General features: G+C 36.8%; 2 protein-coding genes across 2 annotated transcripts; one reads left to right on the forward strand and one right to left on the reverse strand.

Moving 5' to 3' along the window:
* Positions 1–438: 438 nt before the first annotated feature.
* On the reverse strand, positions 439–1,386 carry LOC121442099 (olfactory receptor 6K3-like). Its single transcript, XM_041643573.1, has one exon. The coding sequence runs from the start codon at positions 1,384–1,386 to the stop codon at positions 439–441; it is 948 nt and encodes a 315-aa protein (XP_041499507.1).
* Positions 1,387–15,986: 14,600 nt separating this feature from the next.
* LOC121442087 (olfactory receptor 6K6) lies at positions 15,987–16,967 on the forward strand. Its single transcript, XM_041643560.1, has one exon. The coding sequence runs from the start codon at positions 16,011–16,013 to the stop codon at positions 16,965–16,967; it is 957 nt and encodes a 318-aa protein (XP_041499494.1). The 5' UTR covers positions 15,987–16,010.
* The last annotated feature ends 6,579 nt before the right edge of the window (positions 16,968–23,546 follow it).

The following is a 23,546-nucleotide window of genomic DNA, read 5'->3' on the forward strand; positions in this document are numbered from 1 at the left end:
TTTAAATTAATATATGAGATCACAATAAAATAACCTACCTTAAAGTTACAAACATTGAAAATAAGAATAAAAAAAACTGACTAATCATTTTTTAAATATGCAGTACCATTTTAGTATAAACTTTGACATCTATAGATATTATTCTAAGTGCTTTATTTTACAATCTGTGTTTGTTATTAATGCATATATAATATACATAATAGTTCTGTCTAAAGTTCATGTTTAGAAAACAATGTTTCATTTGTTTATTTCACCCTTCATTGTAATCTAGACAAGTAGTCGCTATCTAAATTAAATATGTTCAAACAGAATAAATACAGAAAGTTCCGCAACAAAGATATAAAAAATATCATTGTACCGATGAATGAATTAGGTGCTAATTTTATGGTTTAATATGTTGGAGTTAAATCTGGAGAGAGAGAGGCATTTATGAGAAGATTAACTTGTAGATGTAGACAGCATCCTTTGAGAACAGAGAAGCTTCTTAATTGCAATCTTCATGTCCTTATTTCTCAAACTATAGATGATAGGGTTGAAAAAGGGAGCTAGAACTGCAAACATCAGTGCAATGGCTGTGTCCAAAATTGGTGGAAAAGTAGCTGAGAACCGCAGGTACATGAGGGAGACACTGCCATAAAACATCAGAAAGACACCAAGATGGGCTGCACAAGTAGAGAAGGCCTTCTGGCGTCCTTCGCCAGAGGGAATCCTCAGGATCACAGTGATGATTCTGATGTAAGAGATGGCAATCACCAAGACAGAGAAGATGATGGCCACAGCATGAACCACATCCTCTACCAGAACCATGGAGGTGTCCGTACAGGCCAAATGCAACACAGGTTCAAAGTCACAGAAGATCTGATGAATTTGGTTGGGACCACAGAAGGGCAGTGTGGATATCCATGCAATCTCTGGGAGCAACACAAGAAAACCAAAGATGCAGGAGCCAGCAGAGAGCTGAGCACAGAGCCTGGGGGTCATGATGGTTGGGTACCGGAGAGGATTACAGATAGCAACATACCTGTCTATAGCCATTGTGGTCAACAAAATACCCTCCGAATTTCCCAGTGAATGGAAAAAGTACATCTGCAAGAGGCAGCCAATCATGGAGATTGTCCTCTGTTTGCTGATGAGGTTAGAGAGCATTTTGGGAATTGTTGCAGTCGTATACCAGATCTCCAGAAATGAGAAAATGCTGATGAAATTATACATGGGGTTGTGAAGACGAGCATCCATCCTGACTGCAAAAAACACAATGAGATTCCCAATAACAATGAATATGTAAATGAAGAACAAAGGGATGAAGAAGAGGACACCACCATCTTCAAACTTGGGAAAGCCAGAAAAGAGGAATTCTGTCACTAAAGTGGTTCTGTTACTTCTCATTATAGTTTCAGCAAAGTTTATCTTCATGAGTAAAATTACACAGCTCAATTCCTAGATGAAAGATAAAAAGTCAGACTTATTGGTTCATTCAAAAATTAATGGAGAGCAAAATTTAGAAAAATAATTTATTTCTCTCTCTTCTTGGATTAAGAAATAGATATCCACTTGGTACCAATGCTGTCTCTCAGATATCTATGCATTTGTTGCTTCCAGTAGTGAAGAAAAAACTATCTTCATAAAATGTATGTCCTACTGAAGAATAAAAACAGAAAGTAAAATGTGGACACAGCTATTGGTAGAATATTTTACTATCATACCCAAGACCCTGTATTCAATTCTTAGTACCACAAAACAAAAATAATATGAAAATAACACATCAAAAATCTAAGGTTTGCTGAAAGTGATGGTGCATCCCAGCAGTCGGAAGGCAGAAGCAGCTGGATCTCTGTGAGATCAAGGCCAGCCTGGTCTAGAAAGAGGATTCTAGGACAATTTGGTCTACACAGAGGAACCTTGTCTCAAAAAACCAAAATAGGCAAAATTTGTAAGGTGCATTAACTAAAATAAAGTAATATAATGTGAGTGTGCTAAAATGCCTTTTATATTAATTTCAATATCACATATCAAAGAGCATTCTCAGAAGCATCTTCAAAGTTGATTAGATAAAGTATTTGATTCTCATTTGATTATCTTACTGCCCATATAACCAATATGGAGATACTTTCTGCTTTGTGCTGAGTGTTTCATGTTCTCAGAGTTTTAGATAAAGTATTTGATTCTCATTTGATTATCTTACTGCCCATATAACCAATATGGAGATACTTTCTGCTTTGTGCTGAGTGTTTCATGTTCCCAGAGTTTTGCCTTCACCATCCCATAATAGCAGCTTTGTGTGTGACTGGAGAAATGGGTCGGGTTTTCAGGCACAGCATGAATGTTAAATGTATGCAGGAAACTGTTTCTAGAAGCAGACAAATCTAGTCAACAGAAACCACGGAGCCTAGAAAGAAGTGTTCAGAGAAATGTGGCAGCTTTCAATATGGACCCTGAAGTATCAGTCTATGCGAGACTACCCAAGTCTCCCTATTCAGACTCTGAATCCTGGAAAAAGAACATGTGTGGGTTAGATGATCAAAGCTAAATGTGGGTTTCTAGACTAACTAGAAAGTGGAAGTGGCTAGAGGATTGAGGTGTCTCTAACCATACTAGTGTATGTGGATAAGTTGTAACAGAAGCAAAGGGGATTCTTAAAGGATGGAAGCAAATTGTTCATGTAAATATTTTGTTCTGAGTGATATCTCTGCTGACTTTACCTGATAGATTAAGCCAAAGAAAGAAGGTGCTAAAAATCAGGACATTTTTGTCTGGAAGTTGAGAGATGGTAGATGTCCTGGATGAAGTGATCTCAGCTCTCTACTTCATCCATACACTTCATCTGGCTCACCAGTCCCTGTGCTTACCCAGGGAAAATCTATGACCAAATTATGGTCTCTTGCTACTGAAAACCATAAGGATTCTGATATGCCTGCCACTCTTCATGGTTTTGAAGATGGTTACAAGATCCCACCAGTATCTATCCAGATATCTGTATGTTCAAAGCCAAGGACAAATGTGTGTTGAGTTAGCATTATTCTGTCCCAAAGGCTGACTGGAGATACAAAGTAAAATTAAAATATCTAACAGAAATAGAAGAAAAAAGTAAATTGTTTTTTGAAACAAGGTCTTGCTATCCAGTCCGGTATGTCCTGGAATTCATTTTGTAGCTTAGGCTGGATTACAGCTCCTTCCTCCGCCACCTGAAGCCCACTTCAAAAGGGCTGAAACTGTACTTCCTAAGGTACTTTAAAAAAATTATTCTTATCACCACTGGCATCAAAAGAAAGAGAAAACAAACAATATTCTTAGTTCTCTTGTCAACCTCAGGCCTTGCCCTGGCCTGACCATAGTGGGTCCCTATAATCCTGTGCCCTATAATCTTCTACTGGTATTCAGTTCATTATTGCTATCAATGTATATCATCAATGCACTGTCTATGTATACCACTCTACCCCAGGCTTGGTAATTGCTGCAGTCTCCACCATCTTAGTGTAGTGCCTGGAAAAGGTGCTGGTCTCAGCTCTCATCGTGATCACTCATGAAACTGTTGTTAGGCCCAGGACTGGCATATTTCAATCCCCTCTTTGTGGATAAGACAATTAGACAGAAATCAGCTCTGTTCTTGTGAAGCATTCTGTTACTCATACAGATGCTCAGAGGAGATTGAGGTCTCTATGCTGATAGGGGAAACACAACCAAGGGATAGCCTGAGCTGCAGAGCAAGCTGGTGTGTGACTGATCACACACTGATTTAAACATATGGGCTGCTATCATCAGAAGTTGCCAGAGCATCAGGCAATGCTGTGACTTTTTCTTGTGTCCTGATTTTATCCAGAAAACTCTGATGGTGTCATAACAGAAGGAAACAGCATAGTGGTAAAAAAGTAGTATTATGATATACGACATAAACAAAGTAATATTATCAGTGATTTCTGTTCCACGTATGTTTTTCTCCCCCAAGACAAATCCTAATCCCCAATATTACTGAGTTGGTGGAAGGGATACTAGCTAAGTGACTTTCTCCCTTTACCCGCTTAGAAGTTTTCTCTTCATGACAGATGCCCCACCTATATCTCAGAAACAGGTGAATTACTCTCTTACCTCCACTTGAGGCAATGAGGTCTCTTCCTTTCCTTGAATTTATTTGGTTGAAATCTATGTATCAAATAAGACTGTTATGCCTATTACTAAAGCCTTTTTAGTGAGATTTATCTACTACAGTATTTTCCTTTAGTAATTAGGGAATTAAATCTGAATTCCCCATGGATTTAATTAATGGAAAGCTCCTTTCATACTTTCTCATGAGTTTTTCTTAGTGTTAGGCATTACAAAGAGTTTCAATGAAGTATAGCTATTCATTGATATATATAATAAATATTGGAAATTATAATTTATATATTGTTATTAAAATAAGTATTACTTGTATATCATAGTGAAATTATTTCTGTATTATAATTGTAGAACTATATTAGCAAGAATAGCTATCAGTAGAATTGGGGACTAAAACTTTTAGTAGTCAAATGTTTCAAAAGTACTCACATTTTTCAAATCCTACAGAGTTTTTTTGAATATATAATTTTTACTGAAATAAAGTTACTGACTCTAAACAAAATACTTGGTAAATGTTTGCTTTGCTAAAATTTTTTCTTAATCTCCGATTCTCAATAGATACCACTGCCTCCCATTGTAGTCCACACCTACATAAGTATCTCGAAAGTTCTAGTGTAGAGTTCAGCAAAGTCTGAGAATGTCAGAGATCTATACATTTCAAAAGCAGTAGAATATAACCTCTTCCTATATACAACATTCCTGGATGGTGAATTGACATCTGTTCCCATCAAAGAATGAAATCTTTCCCTTTCCCTAAGTCCCCTTGACTTAAAATGGCCGGTGCAATGTAACAGGGTGTCTATGTGCCAGTTCTCGGACAAGTCCTCCAGAGACCTTGCACACTTATATACTGCTACCCCACTTAGTCATTGCACGAACAAACTCAACTAGCCTGTCATAAGTGAAAAATCACAGGTAGGACACTACCTTAGCAAGCTGCAAGTAAACAATTGATTGATGCAGGAAGCACAAATACAATGAACAAGGACTAGAAAATCACCTGTTTGGTCTAGTTAAAGTTGTCAGGATATGAAATTAAGAAACTTCTTTTTTGTTTTAAGTCATTAATCTTTGTTCCATAGCAAAAGATACCCAATTAGATCTCCTAAACCATCCTTTCTACTTGCACTTTTAAAATAACACACGCTGTATGTTAAAGTATATGCATGTATTAAGCATATATCTATAACATATAAGCATATATCTATATGTTAGCATTCTCGTCACATCAGGGATAATATTTTTACTCTTATTTATTACTTCCTTATTTTTTAGAATTTTATACATGTATAATATGATTATATTTACCTTATATCCCCAAGCCCATCCATACCCACTACTAGATTCATGCAGCTATTACCCTCTTCTTCCTCTTCCTCTTCCTTTTTTCCCTCTTCTGCTTCTTCTTGTTTTAATTATTCTTTTCCTTTCTCCTTCTTCTTTGACAACTGACTAGGTCAAATTACTGCTGACCCTAAAAGAGTCATGTGACATAAAAGAATATGTGGCTATGCATTGAAGCATGTAAAGCCTACCAGTGAACAAATTGTCCATGGAAATGATCCTCCTTCTCTCAGGAGCTACCACTGTCCAATAGTTCCTTAGTAAAGGATGGGCCTAAAAGGACCTCCCTCATCTACTCAGGAGTTTGGGCTAGCTTGTTCTTGTTCTGGTCTTACACAGGCAAGCACAGCTTCTGGGAGTTCATGAGTGCAGAAGTCAGAAGAGAATACTTTGTATAACACTCTTCCCTATTCTTTGGCCTTTTCATTCTTTTTTTGCCGCCTATTACAGAAAGTCAGGAATGCTAACCTAAGTAAGTATATAATTTCTTGCTAAGTTTATTCATTACCGCCATAGGCATATCAGATTAAACCTAGTTTCTGACATTAGACACTCATTATATTTACCCACTTTCATGTCATGAGACTCCTCCTGTGTCTCATGTACACACATTAGCACTTGGTTCATATGGTTCATGCAGCTGTTTCAAAGCTAAGAGCATTGGTAAAAATGTTTCATCTTATCACATTTTTCTGGATTATTCCTCATCGAGGATTTAATTTTGAAACCATTTAATCAAACAACACTTCTTTGTCTACTACTTCTATTAATTCTTTTGAATTTATCACTAATTATTATAGAAATGATTATACCATTTGAATATCACACTTTTAGCAAGGGCAAACAGTTGGTATCTATCTCCTTCAATATATTTGTTATTATAGTAAATAGAAAGGATGTCTCTTTTGGTTAATAAGTTCAGGTTTTTAAAAAGTTTAAAATGGATGCTGTTATATTTCAGGCCACAGATCATCATTAGAGACCCAAGTTAAATTTATTTGTAAATTAGTATGAAACTCTATTAGTGTGGGGTGACATCAGTTTAAAAAATGATTTTAGGAGTCAGGGATACTGCTCAGTGACAGAGCATTTCTTATATGTGAAAGGTCCAGGGTTTGAAACAAGATTGTAAAAAAAGATATTTCTAATGAAAAAGAATTAGAAAAGCTGAAATCATAGGAAACATAAAAATATTTTTTAAAATTTTTTATTAGATAAAAACAATAAGTAGGCACATGCACTTATACCTAAATTATTATCTTAATTTCTCTTTATTGGAAGCAATAATTAATTAAGCCCCATCATTTATTTTTCCTTTTATTGAGAATAGATTTTTTCTCATATTGTTAATTGTTCTTTATTTTTGAGAATTAATACATGTAAACAATGAAATAATACCATACCTAGATTCTTTCTCCCTTCAATTTCCTGTATTCCCACTTGTTTTCTGCTCACTTGACATTAAAACTTCATGAGAGAGTTGTTCATTCATAAAATTTATGCTCCATGTACAAACATCAAAATCAATCTTTAGGCTTCAAACCAATAGCATCTCTCCTCTGCTCCAAACACTTTAATGACTCCCCAATTTTCAGCATAAATTAGGGAAGTCTAAATTTTACAAAGCCACGCAAAGCCCAATGATCAAACTCCCTATCATTTTTTTGAACATTCATATAGCCCATAGCTAGGCACACTCCATTTCAGACATGATAGTCTGATTTCTTCAGCAGGCACCCTCGTGTCCTGCTGGCTGCTACTCGTACCTGGATACTCTCTGCACTAACCCATGTGGTTATCCCCCATTTTCTTCAAGGTTTTGTGGCATCCTAAATGAGTTTCAGATTGACACATTTATTTAATTTACAGTTCCTTGGTTTATTCTTGATCAACTAATTTTTCTTTATTTACTTTTCTATTTTCCAAAAAGTATATAATTTCACATTCTTGATCGTTTTCTAAAGTTTTGCTTGTTTCTTTTTTCATGCATTAAAATGTACTCTACCCTTTTGTAACTGGTAGTTATATTTAATGTTTAATACATATAATTATTACCTGGTATAGAAGTCTCAGTAACTATTTACTACATAGTATGTTAGCACCATTTTAATTCCTAGTAGTTTTAAAGCTAGGTAAAACATAGTTTGAGAAAATTACAACCTATGACTGATGTTTTACATTGAAAATTCAAAAAATTTAAGTATACTTCTTATTTTAATTATATTATTTAAGAGTCTTTGACATGTATTGTTTTGGAAGTCCTTAGGATACCATGTCAGAACATCATTTGATGTTCATTAGGTTGGAAAATTGGAAAGAAACTAGGCGGTGGTGGCACATGCCTTTAATCCCAACGCTTGGGAGGCAGAGACAGGCAGATCTCTGAGTTTAAGTCCAGCATGGTCTACAGAGTTAGTTCTAGAACAGGCAGCACTACACAGAGAAATTCTGTGTCAAAAACAAAACAACAAAAAGTAGAAAAAACTGGGAAAAAAACTAACAACATGAAACTATCAACATGCATAGTAATTACACAAATGAATTATCTTTAAAAACATGTACAGAAAGAGATGTTTTGGAACATACACAAATAAACTAATGTTATCTCCCAGAGTCACTGAACATCTTTTGAGGGCAGAACATATTCTTAATAACATCCTTCATATCTTTGTTCCTCAGGCTAGAGTCTGTAGGACTGAAAAAATGGGGGAAGACAGCAAACATCCGTGCAATGCCCCTCACCAGTAGAAGTTAGAAAGTGACAGAGAAGCTCAGGCAGATGAGAGCCACATTGTCAACAAAACAAGGAAGTAGTGGTATGGACTGTACAGAAGGAGAAGCATCTTCCAACTTCTGTGTTATGAAAACTCTATACATATTGGAAGCTAGAATTAAGTCAGACGAGATAGAAAATGACAGTTGATAATCGCTTTTCTTTTGTGTATAATGTGTAAAAAATTACTTCTCTTAAACAATGCCAAATAAAAATGAGTCAGGGGAAGAAGTCGGGGCCAAAGGAATAAAGCTCACAACCCATGTTTCAAAGTCTAAGTACTCTTCTGCGCTAGTCATTGCAACAGCTATGAGCACAGGACAATTCTGAAGCACTTGAGATAGATTAAATTCGGTAGAACTTCTTCAGAGCAATTCAAAAGACATTAGAGCTGTTAGAAATGGAAGAATGTTCATGTCTCTCTCCTTCTGCTCCTGATTTGGACCTTGAGATTTCTGTCTGGTGCTCCAATGTGGGTCTCTGTCTCTGTCTCCTTTCCTCACCTGATGAAGGTTAATATTCAGGAGGATGCCTATATGTTTTTCTTTGGGTTCTCCTTCTTATTTAGCTTCTCTAGGATCACGAATTATAGGCTCAATGTCCTTTATTTATGGCTAGAAACCAATTATGACTAGGACATCCCATGTTCCTCTTTTTGGGTCTGGCTTACCTCACTCAGGATAGGGTTTTTGGTTTCCATCCATTTGCATGCAAAATTCAAGAAGTCTTTGTTTTTTACTGCTGAGTAGTACTGTAATATGTATATATTCCATACTTTCTTCATCCATTCTTCCATTGAAGGGCATCTAGGTTGTTTCCAGGTTCTGGCTATTAAGGACCGCGAGGGGTGCACCCACACACTGAGACAATGGGGATGTTCTATCGGGAACTCACCAAGGCCAGCTGGCCTGGGTCTGAAAAAGCCTGGGATAAAACCAGACTCACTAAACATAGCGGACAATGAGGACTACTGAGAACTCAAGAACAATGGCAATGGGTTTTTTTTTAATTTATTTATTTATTAAAGATTTCTGTCTCTTCGCGCCACCGCCTCCCATTTCCCTCCTCCTCCCCCAATCAAGTCCCCCCCCCCCTCAGCCTGAAAAGCAATCAGGGATCCCTGTCCTGTGGGAAGTCCAAGGAACCCCCACCTCCATCCAGGTCTAGCAAGTTGAGCATCCAAACTGCCTAGGCTCCCACAAAGCCAGTGCAATGGGTTTTTGATCCTACCTAAATAAATAATAAAGAAAGAAAGGAAGGAAGGAAGGAAGGAAGAAAGAAAGAAAGAAAGAAAGAAAGAAGTAGAGGAATGCATGGGTTCCTCTCTGAAATCTGTCACTTTATGGTGACACCAGAGATCTCCCCGTAAGGCTTGGAAAAGAAAAACTTTCAAGGACAACCATTCCTTCTCCATAAAATCTGTGTTAATCAGAACATATAAGTGAGCCCATGGAGAGTTTGGGAAACTCCCTCATAGGATTCATAGAGGTACATGTAAAGGAATATGTTTTCCTTATTTTATTCTTTTATCTTTCATTATTTTCCTCTTTTTTAAAACTGGAATTGGACTTAATATGTATTTCCAAGAAGGTAATTGCAGAAGAACACCAAATGAACATCACATTGTATTTTTTCTTTTACTATGAAAAAAATATGAACAATAGGAATGAAATGTTAAGCCTTAAAAAGACATCATAATCATGGACAAAGAATAAAGTTTAAAATACATTTAAAATTTTGAAATATGTAGTCCCTCTTCAGTATTCTCAGTGCAGGTTACTAGAGTTATTGAAAGTTAATAACTGCAATGATTATATTAAGTCTTTGTAATGAGTCCACTAGACTCCAGTGGACAGCTCCAAATCTATGGTTATACAGTCAGAGCTGGTTAATTTCAGTAGGTCACTAAACAAAACAAACACTGAATAGAAGAGATATATGTGGGGAAGAAGAGAAATAGATAGTAGGGAGGTTGGGATTGAGGGTGGTTGGTATTCATTTTATACATTTGTAAAATTGTCTGATGCCAAATTTAATCAATCAACATATTAATGCATAGATAAATATTAACCCTCTATGACCATAATGTTTTAAAAATATCAATCTTAAGTAAGAATTTGATAAATAAACTTTAAAGATTGGGTAGTGATTAAAGACAACCATATTCTTTACTTTCTTTACTTCAGAGACTTACCATCTGTTTGTATTCTGAGGCTTTATGTATCCTCTCTTGTAGAGACATTGCTCCTGCTGTATTTTGCTTACCTATGGGTCCCTAAGCTTCTCTTCTAACCTAGTCAGTGTGCTCAGCTATAAGCATGTTCTATGATGTATATTCACATTGATTATGGACAGTCCTCTACTCACTGATGATTTAAGTTGCTCAAATCTTCTTGCTTTCCTTTTTTTCAATGGAGTAATTTACTTCTTCTCTCTGTCATCCTTACTCTGCCACTACTTTCTGTCTCTTGCTCACAAGAGCATACACCCCCACCTCAACTACAGATGAGGCCCTGAGAGATATTCCTATCTATGTTGGAATGCTGTTGGACTTGTCCAAGTTTAGTCAGCCTTGTTGATATTTAATGATGTAGCCTTCCTATCATAGATAGGAGACACAGTGTCATATCTTTATGATCTGCCAGCTGGACTTTGTCATATTTCTGCTAGTCAAACTATGTAAAGGGTTTTTCTCCTTTAAGTCATACAGGTTTTCTTTTAAGTCATAAAGAGTTTCCTCTGCATTTACTGATATAGCTATAGCATTCTAACTTTAATCAATTAATGTTCACTCAATTGATACGAATTGAGCTTTAAGAATAATCAAATTATTGCATTTATATCTGCAGGAAGAGGGCAGGTCATTTTTCTCCTGTGGAGCAATACTGGGTATATCCACCATGGAACAGATCTCATGTGATATGTTAATTAATATATAAATCTGCTTGGCCTGTTAGGTCAGAACATAGGTTGTTGGAGTAGACAGAACAGAATGCTGTGAAGAAGGGAAGTGAGTCAGATGCCATGGAGCCAGCCGCCAGGTCAGACATGCTGAATCTTTCCAGGTAAGCCATTACCTCGTGGTGCTACACAGATTACTAAATATGGGTTAAAGCAAGATGTGAGAATTAGTCAATAAGAGGCTGAAACTAATGGGCCAGGCAGTGTTTAAATGAATACAATTTGTGCGCATAAAGCTAACCATATACAGGTATAAAGCTAACCATGTGGGAGCCGGGAAGGGATGAAAAGCAAGCCTGCCAACAGCTCCTTCTACAAATGGCTTGCCTGCATCACTACACTCATGTTCAAAAGTAGATAACCAACAAAAATGGTCTCCACAGTTTGGGTGTGTGTTTTTATTTGGTTGCAGTTTTGTGGTTTTTGTTTTGGGTTATATATTTTGTATTCTAACTTTTGGGTGTATTGTTGTATGTGGTAGTTTGAATATAATTGGCCCCATAAGCTCAGAGAAATGTGGCCACATTGGAAGAAGTATGCCACTATGTAAGCAGGTTTTGAGGTCTCCTTTGCTCAATCTTCACTCAATGTAGACTCTGTCTACTTCCTGTTACTTGTAGATCAAGATGTAGGACTCTCAGTTCCTTCTCCAGCACCATGCCTGCCTTTATGCTACCATGTCCCATCATGATGATAATGGACTGAACATCTGAACTGTAACCCACCACAATTAAACTCTTTTCTTTATAAGAGTTGCTATGGTCATGGTGTCTCTTCACAGCACTAGAACCCCTAACTAAGACATTATTATATTAGATATTTGGTTTATTTTTCTTTTTAGAAAGAACTTAAAGTTAGATAGGTAGGGAGGAGGAAAGAATCAGGACAAACTTGAAGTAGGATAAGATATTGATAAAAAATATATTTAAATTTAAAAATTGTCTAAAAATCCAAAGCTTCACAGCTGTCACAGACATGTAGAGAGCTCAGCTCTGTCCTATGCATGATCCCTTGTTGATAGTTCAGACTCTGTGTGTTTCTATGAGTTAAATTAGTTGTTTCTTTGGGGTTTCTTGTGATTTTTTTTTATCTCTATTGTTCCTACAATCCCTCTTCACACTTCAGCAGGATTCCATGAGCTCAGGCAAATGTTTGGCCATGGTTCTCTACATCTGTTCTATCAGTTACTGGATGAAGGCTGTCGGATGATAATTGGGGTACTCACCAATCTGATTACAGGAGATGACCAGTTTAGGGTATGTATTCACTATTGCTAGGAGTCTTATCTGGGGTCATCCTTGTAGATCCACATGAATTTCCCTTGCATCAGGTTTCTGCTTGACCCAGAAATGCACCCCCTTTCCATTGGTCTACTTGTGAGACCTCCCACAATGGTAGCAGGGTCATTTCCTAAAACATGGACTGGCTCTTGGGAACCTATTCCTCATACTGGGTCTCCTTGTCCAATCTTAATATAACAGGAGGTGCTTGGTTCTACTTCAACTTGATATGCCTTGCTTTGTTGATACCCATTGGAGGCTTGCCTCTTTCTGAACAGAAACAGAGGAGAGGATGCTGGTGGTGGCAAAAGGGAGGTGAGGAGAGGGAATGGCAGGAAGGAAAGTGGAAAATTGTGGCTGGGATGTAAAATAAATAATTAAAAACAAAAAACAGCCACACAAACAAAAGGAAATAACTATGCTTCTAAATGAGTATGAATTTATCTAGCATGTACATTTTGAAAACTTTACTGTGTATATGTGTGTGTGTATGTGTGTGTGTGTGCATGCACGCATGCACATAGGTAGTAAAGGAAACAGAAATGGGTGTGACACTGAGAGGAAAGCTATGTTTTCTGAAAGGGTCTTCTTTAAAGCTCATTGTGAATTTTTTTATCTACTGCATTTACTGGTGCTCATGAATGATAGGTCACAGGAGAATCTGTGGGAATGGTCCTAGGGGATCATTCATTACTGTATGACACTTTCCCCCTAATTTGCCCCTTAGAGGAGAAGCTTAGGATGCTTCCTTTAGATACTGCATCATTTAAAGTCAAACTCCCAAGAAAGGCTATCTTTCCACTCTATGTAGTCCCCCAAGAAATACTCACATACATCTATATACTCACCAGTGTATACATAAGTGACCCTGACTGCAGAGGATCTGAGGAGTGCTTTGTGGCCTCAAACAGGGTAAGTTGTGCAGATAGATATTGAAATTCAACATTCAGTGAGACTTCTCCTCTTTATCTGCTCCTTCCTGCAAACCCTCTAATCTTGAGAAACTAGCTGTTTCTTCACAGGGTAAAGGCCCATGTTTTTGGAGTTTCTTTGTGTTAGTAAAGAATTTTTGTTATGAGACATAAAATGCAAAAAGAACACTAGAAGGAATAGAGGTCAGGGATATAATGAAGATATTGATAGCTAATGTCTTTTGAGAACTAAAGTTCTATTGGTTCAAATAATTGAAGTCTTTTAGGAAGTCAAAGATCAAGTTAATGTTTTTGTTTAATCACTAAACACTAAGTCAGATCTCTTTATTGTACAAATAATATTTGTAGAGCGACCTCTGTATATTCTGTTACTTATCTATCATTCCGCAAATTATTTTACATTCTTTATTGCCTCATAAGCAAGAATGATTGATTTTTGTTGACTGTTCTATAGTTCTTAAACCTTTGGGAGGATTTGGCACATATCAAAGAATCTTGAATGTAAGATAAACAAATGTGTAAATCAGAAATAATGAGACCTCTTACTGGTGAGAGGAACCTCAGGCTGAGAGCAACAAATTAATAGTATTGTTGTACTTCTTTGAGATACTTTTCAGTGAACTTTCTTGTCCCTTATCATTGCTCTGCCATCTCCTGCTTGGCACATTCAGTGCCTCGTTCTACAAAAGAGAAATTCAATACAAAGGTAGGATGGAGAATGAATACTTTAGTCAGAGGATACCTCCAGTTGCTCACATCTTTCTCCCTTGCAGATTTTGATCTTCAACTCAGCACCACTGTTTATTTAATTTCAAAACTCATTTCTCTTTTTTTTTCCTCCCTCAATATTTGGCAAATGAAAAACATCTCCTATGAACTAGTTTTCCTAATCTTCCGTACATTTATTTTAATTTTCTTCTGACCCCCTGAAGAAATCACATCTGCTCTATTACACTAAATTCAGGATAGCTGTAAAGGTAAATATAGGGATTCTTAAACAGAAAGCCATAGACTCCTAGGACAAACAAACTTGTGTTAAATTACTGCTCTATGTCCTTGCTACATTAATTTGAAACAGTTATTTCCCTTAATTTGTTTTCAGTTTCTCTATTGTGTCAAAATAACTTAATCCATCATAGGTAGGAACACATTATGTAATGTATACAAAGCTAATGCGTATGACTAATATTATTATCAATGCAGAAGAATTAATTAATGGCATCATTTCATTTCTTGTGGGATTCTTTTTAAGGAGGTTTGAGTTTTTTTGCGGGGAGATAATTCTGAAATGTGAATATTTAAAATGCAACAAAAGAGGCATTAGATGTAAAAAAGAGAACAATTGAAGTATGGTTAGAGGAGAGAATGGTTGCTCTATCAGGGGGAATCTTAAAGATTTCCATAAACATAGGGACATTGCCACTTAAAATTTTGATAAAAGTAGATCCAGAAAATAAAAAAAAATGAACTTTCCAAAAATAAAACTATAAGATAATGGTCTCAATTTTGTGGAAATATTAATTTTTCAGGATAGTTGTTTCCAAAATTTGTTTGAAACTCCATTAGAAGGACAACAATTGTGAAACTGATAGTTCTGAGTTTTACCTTGAATCTTTTGAAAAGGAAAGGAGAGGCAGAAGTCATGTTTAGGGAAACTCATCTGGAGAATGACTCCTTAGAGTTATGGATAGCAGGAAATGAGATACTGAGACAGCCAAAGTGAGGAGTACATATTACCTTCACTAATTCTAACTATCCCTGCAAGAAATTTGATTGTCTATTACCTAACAAGTATATGCTAATTTAGTTTTGTTGCAGTTAATTTTTAGGAGCTTCCCTCCTTCAAGAAAGCCATTGTCATGATAGGTATGATTTTTAAAAATTGAGAATGACTTTTTCCCTTTCTTTCTTAGACATAGCCTCTGTAGTGGAGGGATGGGTCGTTGTGTGGGGAGTAGCTATAAGTTTGTCCAGAGCTGGCTACTAATTAGGGTATAAGGTAATTCTAGAGAGCCTCTTAATTTGAATAATTATTATATTAATCATGGAGAAGAGAGAAAAGAAAGCTACAGAGAAGGTGGAGACTGGACAAGTCTACACAATTATACCAGATAAACAACAGACCTTCCAGCCTAAGTCGTAGAATTCAGAAATGCAGAAATCCAGAAATGGATAGTCAAGCCAGGCTCAGGTACCGTGTTAGTGGAGGAAAAAGTGAAAGAAACAAATAAAATTATTGTCCAAAGTGTTCCTGATTCTTTCTTTGTTTTGCCCGATTTCCCCCCTTAAAGAACAGAAAAACAAAATATTTGAAGATCAAAGTGCAAGTTTTGAGGCTAGTCAAGCAGAGATTGAGGGTCAGGCTGGGGGGTGGGTTTACTCTGAAAATGGATTAATCCCCAGGAAATACTTTTCTGAGATGAAACTTCTGAGACATTTATTTTTCTTTATATAAATCTATGACAGTGACAGAAAAGTCGCCGACATTAGGATGTTTTACAAATGTTTCACTTGATTCTGTTGTGGAATTATGTAGTTTAGAAATTGTTCTATCTTCAACATAAGTAACTAGACACAGAAAGGAACCTAATTCTGGGAAATTCCTTATATGTTTTCTTACCTTCACAGATGAGCCAGTTCGTGGCCACCTGGAATCAAACTATGGTAACTGAGTTCCTCTTCTCTGTATTCCCCCCTCTGTATGAAGGCGGCCTTCTGTTTTTCATTCTCTTGCTTTTTGTCTATGCATTCATCATATCAGGGAACCTAGTGATCTTTGTTGCTGTCCAGCTGGACATGGCCCTGCACACACCCATGTACTTCTTCATCAGTGTGCTGTCCTTCCTGGAGATCTGGTATACCACCACTACCATTCCCAAGATGCTCTCCAGCCTAGTAAGTGAGAAGAAGACCATCTCCCTAGCTGGCTGCCTCATGCAGATGTACTTTTTCCACTCGTTGGGTATCACAGAAGGTTGTGTCCTGACAGCAATGTCCATTGACAGGTACATAGCTATTTGCTATCCTCTCCGTTATCCAACTGTCATGACTTCCAGACTTTGTGTCCAACTAACAGCTGGATCCTGCTTCTGTGGCTTCCTGCTGGTACTGCCTGAGATTGCATGGATTGCCACTCTACCTTTCTGTGGCTCCAACAAGATCCATCAGATCTTCTGTGACTTCACCCCTGTGCTCAGTTTGGCCTGTACAGATACATCTCTGGTGGTCATTGTGGATGCCATCCATGCGGTAGAGATTCTGGCCTCCTTCCTTGTAATTGCCCTGTCCTATGTCCGGATTATTGTGGTGATTTTGGGGATGCCCTCAGCAGTAGGGAGACACAAGGCTTTCTCTACTTGTGCAGCCCACCTTGCTGTTTTTCTCCTGTTTTTTGGCAGTGTGGCTGTCATGTATTTGAGATTCTCTGCTACCTACTCAGTCTTCTGGGACACAGTAATTGCTGTCACTTTCGTTATCCTTGCTCCATTTCTCAACCCCATCATTTATAGTCTTAGAAACAAGGAAATGAAAGATGCCATTGCGAGGCTTTTTCATCAGAAGAGAGATGGCCGGGCTCAGAAATAGACCTCCGTTCCCGATATTAAAACCCTTCTGGAACTTCAGAATTTCACTGTTGCTTTTTGGGACTCTGATGATGTTCCTTTTCTATTGTCACACATGCTTGTTCTTCTGCTGTTAACAGGCACGATGAACTGCACCTCTATTCATTAGTGGCCACTTATTTACAGAACATCTACCAGACTCATAATGGCTGAAGTAGTATGTATTGATACTCCTGTTTTAAGCACAAGTTGACATAGCACCCCATACTATATTGGTGTTCTTCCTTCACTTGTCTTCTGTGATTCTATGTGTTGGTGAGGCCAAAGATCAGGGTCTAAGACACACAGCACATGAAATAGTTCTGGAAATAGCTGATGTTAATGTTCTCTCTTGCTTTTCCAGCACTAGATTCCCCTGGCATCAATCATTGCTCAAGTCCTGCTTCCTGACACAGAAGACAAATACTCTCCACTTTCTGCTCATGTAATTCAATTAGCTACACACTCAGTTCAGCAAAAATGGACTGGCGATTGCATGATACTTTATAGGATTTCAGGTTCAAAGGGGTTTCAAAAGAGCAGCCTGGGTAGCCTACTATATTTTATGTTACTACTTAAAATATTTTCTTACATATAAATTGCCTTGTAATTTAAACATATTCAAGTAAACTTGTCACAATCACCATTATCTAAATATTGATAAATAAAATTTGGAAATAAAGTTCAAACTTGTTCCATGACTTTCTGAATGTTAGGTAAGTAGCTTGCAACAATTGTTTTAAAATTATTTATTTTTATATCTCTGTGTGGTGTGTGTGTGTGTGTGTGTGTGTGTGTGTGTGTGTGTGTGTGTACACATGCGTGCGTGCGCACTTATGCAGATACGGGCATATATGTTGTATATGAAGAGGTCAGAGGACAACTCTGGGAACTCAGTTCTTTTTTGCCACTTCTGGGATCCAGGAATGAGACTCATGTATGTGAAGCCTCTGCATAAAAACATCTGCATGCTGATTTACTTCATCAAATCCCAGATGACCTCACACACGTACACACTGCAGCCTACCTAGTCCCTAGATAAACAAACTCGACTAGTTCATCAGTAGCAAAAGACCACAGGCTCAAGTGCAGATTAACCAACTATAAGCAAACAACTGATTGATCCAAAACACGTAGGTGCAACGATAAAAGACCAGAAAAATCAGAGATTTTGTTATATCTCATATTGCTAATGTGTGAAATTACGAGATTTTTCTCTTTAACCTACTTCTTTTTGAAGAGTGAGTTGTTCCATAACCAAAGATGTCTGATTATGTGTATTAAAATATCCTTTCTATTTCCACTTTTGTTACAATATACTTCAGAATTCACATTTATGCATGGGATACTATCTTTAATACTTACGTAGTTGTATCTAGCATTTTTATTCGTTGAGAATTTCATACGTGTATACAGTGACAAATATCATATCCATCCCTGAATCCCAACTCCCCCATATCCCCTCATGACTTCATATCTTCTTCCTTCATTATTATTTTTGATAACTAAGTCCAGTGTTCATGGGTGTGGAGCCATCCAATGGAGCATGTAAAGTCTGCCAGTGGCCACACTCTCAATAAGAAGGATTTCCCCTCACTCAGTATATACCAAATGTCAACGTGTCCTTGGGGAGGGATGGGCTTAGAATGCACCTCCTAATCTATGCTGGAATCTCTGATGACTTGATCTTCTTTAGATCTTCTCCAGTAGATGTGGGTGCTGTGAGTTCGTGGGTGCAATAGGCATGCCATGTTCAGAAAATCTTATTTCACAGTCCATATTTCACTCTTCTTCCTCCTCATCTGTTTGTGTATTGTTTTCTAGCTTCTGTTCTGCAATGCCAAAAACAATATTAATTACACACTACAAGGCTGATATGTGTGTATCAGATTGAATACAGTATCTCATAGCCTAACATTTGAAGCTTCATACTTTTTACCCCCAAATTACCTCACAACTCTTCCTTTGCCTCCTCTGCACTCATGGGCACGTGGTTGATATGGTTGGCTCAGCTGTTTCCTAACTAAGACAATCTGAAAATGATTCTTTCTGTAACATGTTCCTGGCAGGTACTTCCTAAGTCTTCAATTTTCAACCCACTTTATCAAAAAAAACCTCTTTGTCTGCTATTTATTTTTATTAATTGCTTTTAATCTTAAGAAAATGCTTCAGAAAGTATCATACCTTCTGAAAGTCATACCACATTGACAAGTTATGTGTATCTCTTTTATTGCATTTAAATTATCATATAGAACAAAATAGAAGTATGTTAAGGTAAAAATGTTAGAAACAAGATTTTTTCAAAAATTAAAAATGGAAACATACTTTAAAAGCCAAAGATAAAAAGAATTAGAGACAAATTTAACTTTGTTCACAAATTCAGGGTAAATATCAATTGCTTTATGGTTAAGTTGTCACACCCCACCTCGTCCAGCAAGGATGATCCGACCACAGCAGCTCTTCTCACTGCAGTTTATTCCAGGACTTTATTCACTTTCTCTCTCTCCTCTCTTCCCAGGCAAACCTCTCCCAGCCATTAAAAAGGCATGGTCTACCAACCCCGGATTGCCAGGTGGGCACTTGCCCATAGCAAGCAGCTGATGATCATTGCGTGATAATAGCATAAGTCAGGTCTTAGTCATATTTAGGAGCTGATTATCAGGTGTGGCTTCACGCAGCTCGCTACAGTAAGTCAATTTAAAAATAGTTATTGAGACTCAGGACACTGCTTAATGACAGAGCCTTTATCTCGTACATCCCAGGCCCAGGTTTCGATACCCAGGATTCTGAAAAACCAAAATTGAAAAGCCCCCAATGAAACAAACTGAAGAGAGAAGGGAAAAGATGGAAATTTTCACAAGAAACACAGGCAAGGAATTTTTGTCAAATGTTTATCACTAGATACTGAATACTCAAGCACACACATTTTTCTTTTAAATTATAATTTGGAATGTATCTTCACTGGAATCATAATCAATGAAGTTCCACATAGTTTTGGAAACTTTGTTCTATATCTTGTGTGTGCATGTATACAATGAAATATGATCATATTCATTCCTCATTTTCCCCCTCCAGCTTCCTCTGTATTCCTACTTGTTCTATGTTATCATCATTTTCTGCTGGGTTGGTAGTAAAACTCCATAAAAGAGATTATTTTTAAAATAACTACTACATTCAAACCTGTCTTAATACACTTGACAACATCATGTCTCAACATGACCACTAGAATTTCTTCCTAACAGCCGAGGGTTTTACCTGTGAAGTCTAGCACTGGCCTCTCACCACAGGCGGACGTGCGATTCTGTAAAGCTTCATAACAGATAACATTTCTCCTGGGCTCAAATTGCTATCCTGGATCTCAGGGTTCAGAGTAAATCATGTGTAGGTCTCCCTTATTCCTGGGGTGCATTCGCGGGGACAGTTTCTGATCAGCTAACTTCCTGTGTGTTTCTATGCTCTCCCTGCCCCGCTTGGTGGTTAGCTGCAGGGCATTTACTCCATTGTTAATATGGTAATTTCCCACCTGCTTGGGCGGAGATCCTTGTGCTGCAGTTAGGTAAATAAGGACTCCCCCAATGCTGAATAAACTGGCATTCAGCTGATCTCCTTTCAAATGACCCTGGTCTCTCTGTGTGTTCTTTCCAATTTCCAGGCCCTTGCTCGACTTGCGTCGGTACAGTGGCACCGAACACAAAATCGGGTGTTACAATCATGGAAATCTAAATCTCATAAAACCCTCAAATTCCTGGGATCCACGCCCCCTCTCATTTCCTGACTCTGGTTTTCCACAGATCTATCTCAGACACGCTCCACTTCAGGCACAGGAGAATCTGATTCTTTAAATGACCCCTTGTGGCTTTCTGTTGACTTCCCCTGGTGCCTGTATGCTCTCTCAAATCTATTGGCCACTTCCTTTGCTTCAATGTTTTGCTCATACTTAACATTCTAAATGAGGTCTAACTTGACCAATCCTAAATTAAGGTGTCCCTACTCACTTTAGATAAACTTATTATATATTTCCTTTTCTGTTCCTCACCCAACACATAGTCATATAATGCATAATGTTATAAAATTTGCTTATTTTTTTACACTAAAAAAAAAATCTCTTTTTCAACCAGAGGGTATATAAAGACAAGGGGATGTTCTGTCTTTTGTATTTTTAGTATCCTTCACATTACTTGATATAGCAGCTTCAGTAAATATTTGCTTCATTAGTAGAATATAACTCATTTTATAATAATGTGATGTGTTAGCATCTTTTAAACTCCACACAGCCCTAGAGCTAAGAACACAAGTGTTTGAAGAAATCAAAATCTATGATTTATATTTTAGAATAAAAATTCAAGTATATTTAGTATTTTAACTTTATTGTATAAGATATGTTGATCTATTAGAATATCAAATGGTACGTGTAATTCTAACTGTTAATCTGTATTTGAGCAACTGCTTTAAACATGTTTCATTTAAACCTTGTTCAAACATAGTCAAGCCAAGAGAATTTTTACAGTAAGAAATTCCATACCATAAGACAAACTATTAGAATTCTGACATTAAGATGCCTTTTACTACATTAATCACATTGAACATAGGAAAGTATATGAAGTTTGGCATTTTTATTATTTTCTTTTCATATTATCATGGCTATTTTATGAACTTATAGAAATTTTGTTGAATCAAGAAGTTGAGGCACTTAATATCGGAAATAGTGCATTCTCATTTAAATATATTTTAAAAGGAGATCTAAATGTCAAGTTTAAAAATCATAAAAAATATTGTTAAACACCTTTAAATAGAATGATAAAATCAGTTGATTTATAAATAGATCACTAAGATTTTTTGCTTTAACAGTCATATGATTTTTAGAAATTTAATCAATAAAGTAAAAGATTTAGTAACAACTAAGTTACTAAATAAATGTCTTTCTTTAAAATTAATTCAAATTTTATTACCAAAGAAAATTATCTTTTTTTTCCATACAAAGATATGTCCTCTGGTTATCAAAGAGTTCATAAAAATGTAGAAGAAAGTTTGGTTTTACAGTCATAAGGCAGACTTAAGAGAACTGAGTTCCCTGAGCTTGTGAGGGACCAGTTTCTGGGGCTCAGACTAAAATTAGAGTTAGGTCTTCCTGTTTCAGAGTTCGCCATTGTACATGAGCTTTCTTCTGTTTGTAATACTACAGTTGTTCCATTCGTTTTAGTTCAAATTATTCTTACATTTGAGAATTTCATACATGTATATGTTATATATTATTTCTTCTCCTCTCCCCTCTTTCAACACCTGTACTTACTCTGACATTCTTGACCTCTTCTTTAATCATTATTCTTTTACACACATACTCTCCCCCTACTCATACACACAGACACACAGAGGTACAACTGTGTGCACACACACACAATCTACTGAGTCAATTTAAGTTTGCTCTTATGCATATGATTTTAGGGTTGACATTTGGATTGAATAACCCAATCAGGATGCTCTTATTGAAAAAAATACTACCTACCCTATCCCCTCTGCCACCAGCCATTGATTACATGAAGCTCTTCAAGAAAAGGCAGGTACTTAAGGTGATTTCCCACATACACATTGGTGTTCTTATTTACAAAACCTTCTTGATGAGACTTCCTGGATGAAATTTCAATGTCATGTCTAGAAAACACTATTTATTGTTAGTAGTTCAATTGCTATGGATCTTAGAATAATTCTGCCTTCTTTTCCCTATAGTAGACTTGATCAACTGCAAAATGAAGCTTCTCCCATGGATGGATATGAACTAAATTTACCTGTGACACTAATGCACTTAGAGTTTATAGTGTCAAAAATACCGTTTTTGCACCTTGTTTACAAAACATAAAAAAGAAAAGAAAAAAAAAAGATTAAAAGAAAACTTTCATACTGTTGACCACAGCATTTTCATACCACTAGATGGCCTCTTTCTCTTTTAAGATCTTTTGCAACTGTTTCCAGCTTTGTTTTTCTCCTCAGAGGAGCTAGGTAAAATAATTTTTCTTGAGATTTTACTTTATTCCTAACAACACTTTTGGAGTAGTTTTGTAGGAAGAAAGGAGAGAAGTCTGAACAAGACACCAAAATGTATAAAATTTATGGTGGGCGAACATAAGATCTAGGGCAGAGAATGGAAAAGCAAACCAAACCTGCAAAGTTATGCTAATTTTTACAATGAGTTATGATGATGGCATGACATTTTAATGGAGCATGACCAAAGGTTGAACATCTTAATATTACCAGAATTAAATTATTTTTTATTTCTAATTTGTATTTGTGTGTGTAGGTGCTGTATGTATAAGGGTGTTCTCAGAGGCCAGAGGAGGGTGTCAGAACCCTTAGTGTTATGTTCTGGGGATCTGGAATGGGTTCATTTTCTCTGCCAGTCACAGGATTAATGGTAAGAAGAAAGTATTCAATACACCAGCTGAGAGCAGGAAAATATCAAAAACAAATACTTTTATTAAAGGTGAAGAAACACATGCACATGTACACACACAGACACGCAAATACACACAAAAGACATGCATTTATTTACACATGCATCCAGAAGTTG

Source organism: Microtus oregoni, unplaced genomic scaffold (genome assembly GCF_018167655.1).
Source record: "Microtus oregoni isolate MIOR12 unplaced genomic scaffold, Mior012 000086F_ref0000336, whole genome shotgun sequence".
Classification (NCBI taxonomy): domain Eukaryota; kingdom Metazoa; phylum Chordata; class Mammalia; order Rodentia; family Cricetidae; genus Microtus; species Microtus oregoni.

Coding starts and splice junctions, on each gene's coding strand:
- LOC121442099 (XM_041643573.1), bottom strand. CDS start 1,386: ATGAGAAGTAACAGAACCACTTTAGTGACAGAATTCCTCTTTTCTGGC.
- LOC121442087 (XM_041643560.1), top strand. CDS start 16,011: ATGAGCCAGTTCGTGGCCACCTGGAATCAAACTATGGTAACTGAGTTC.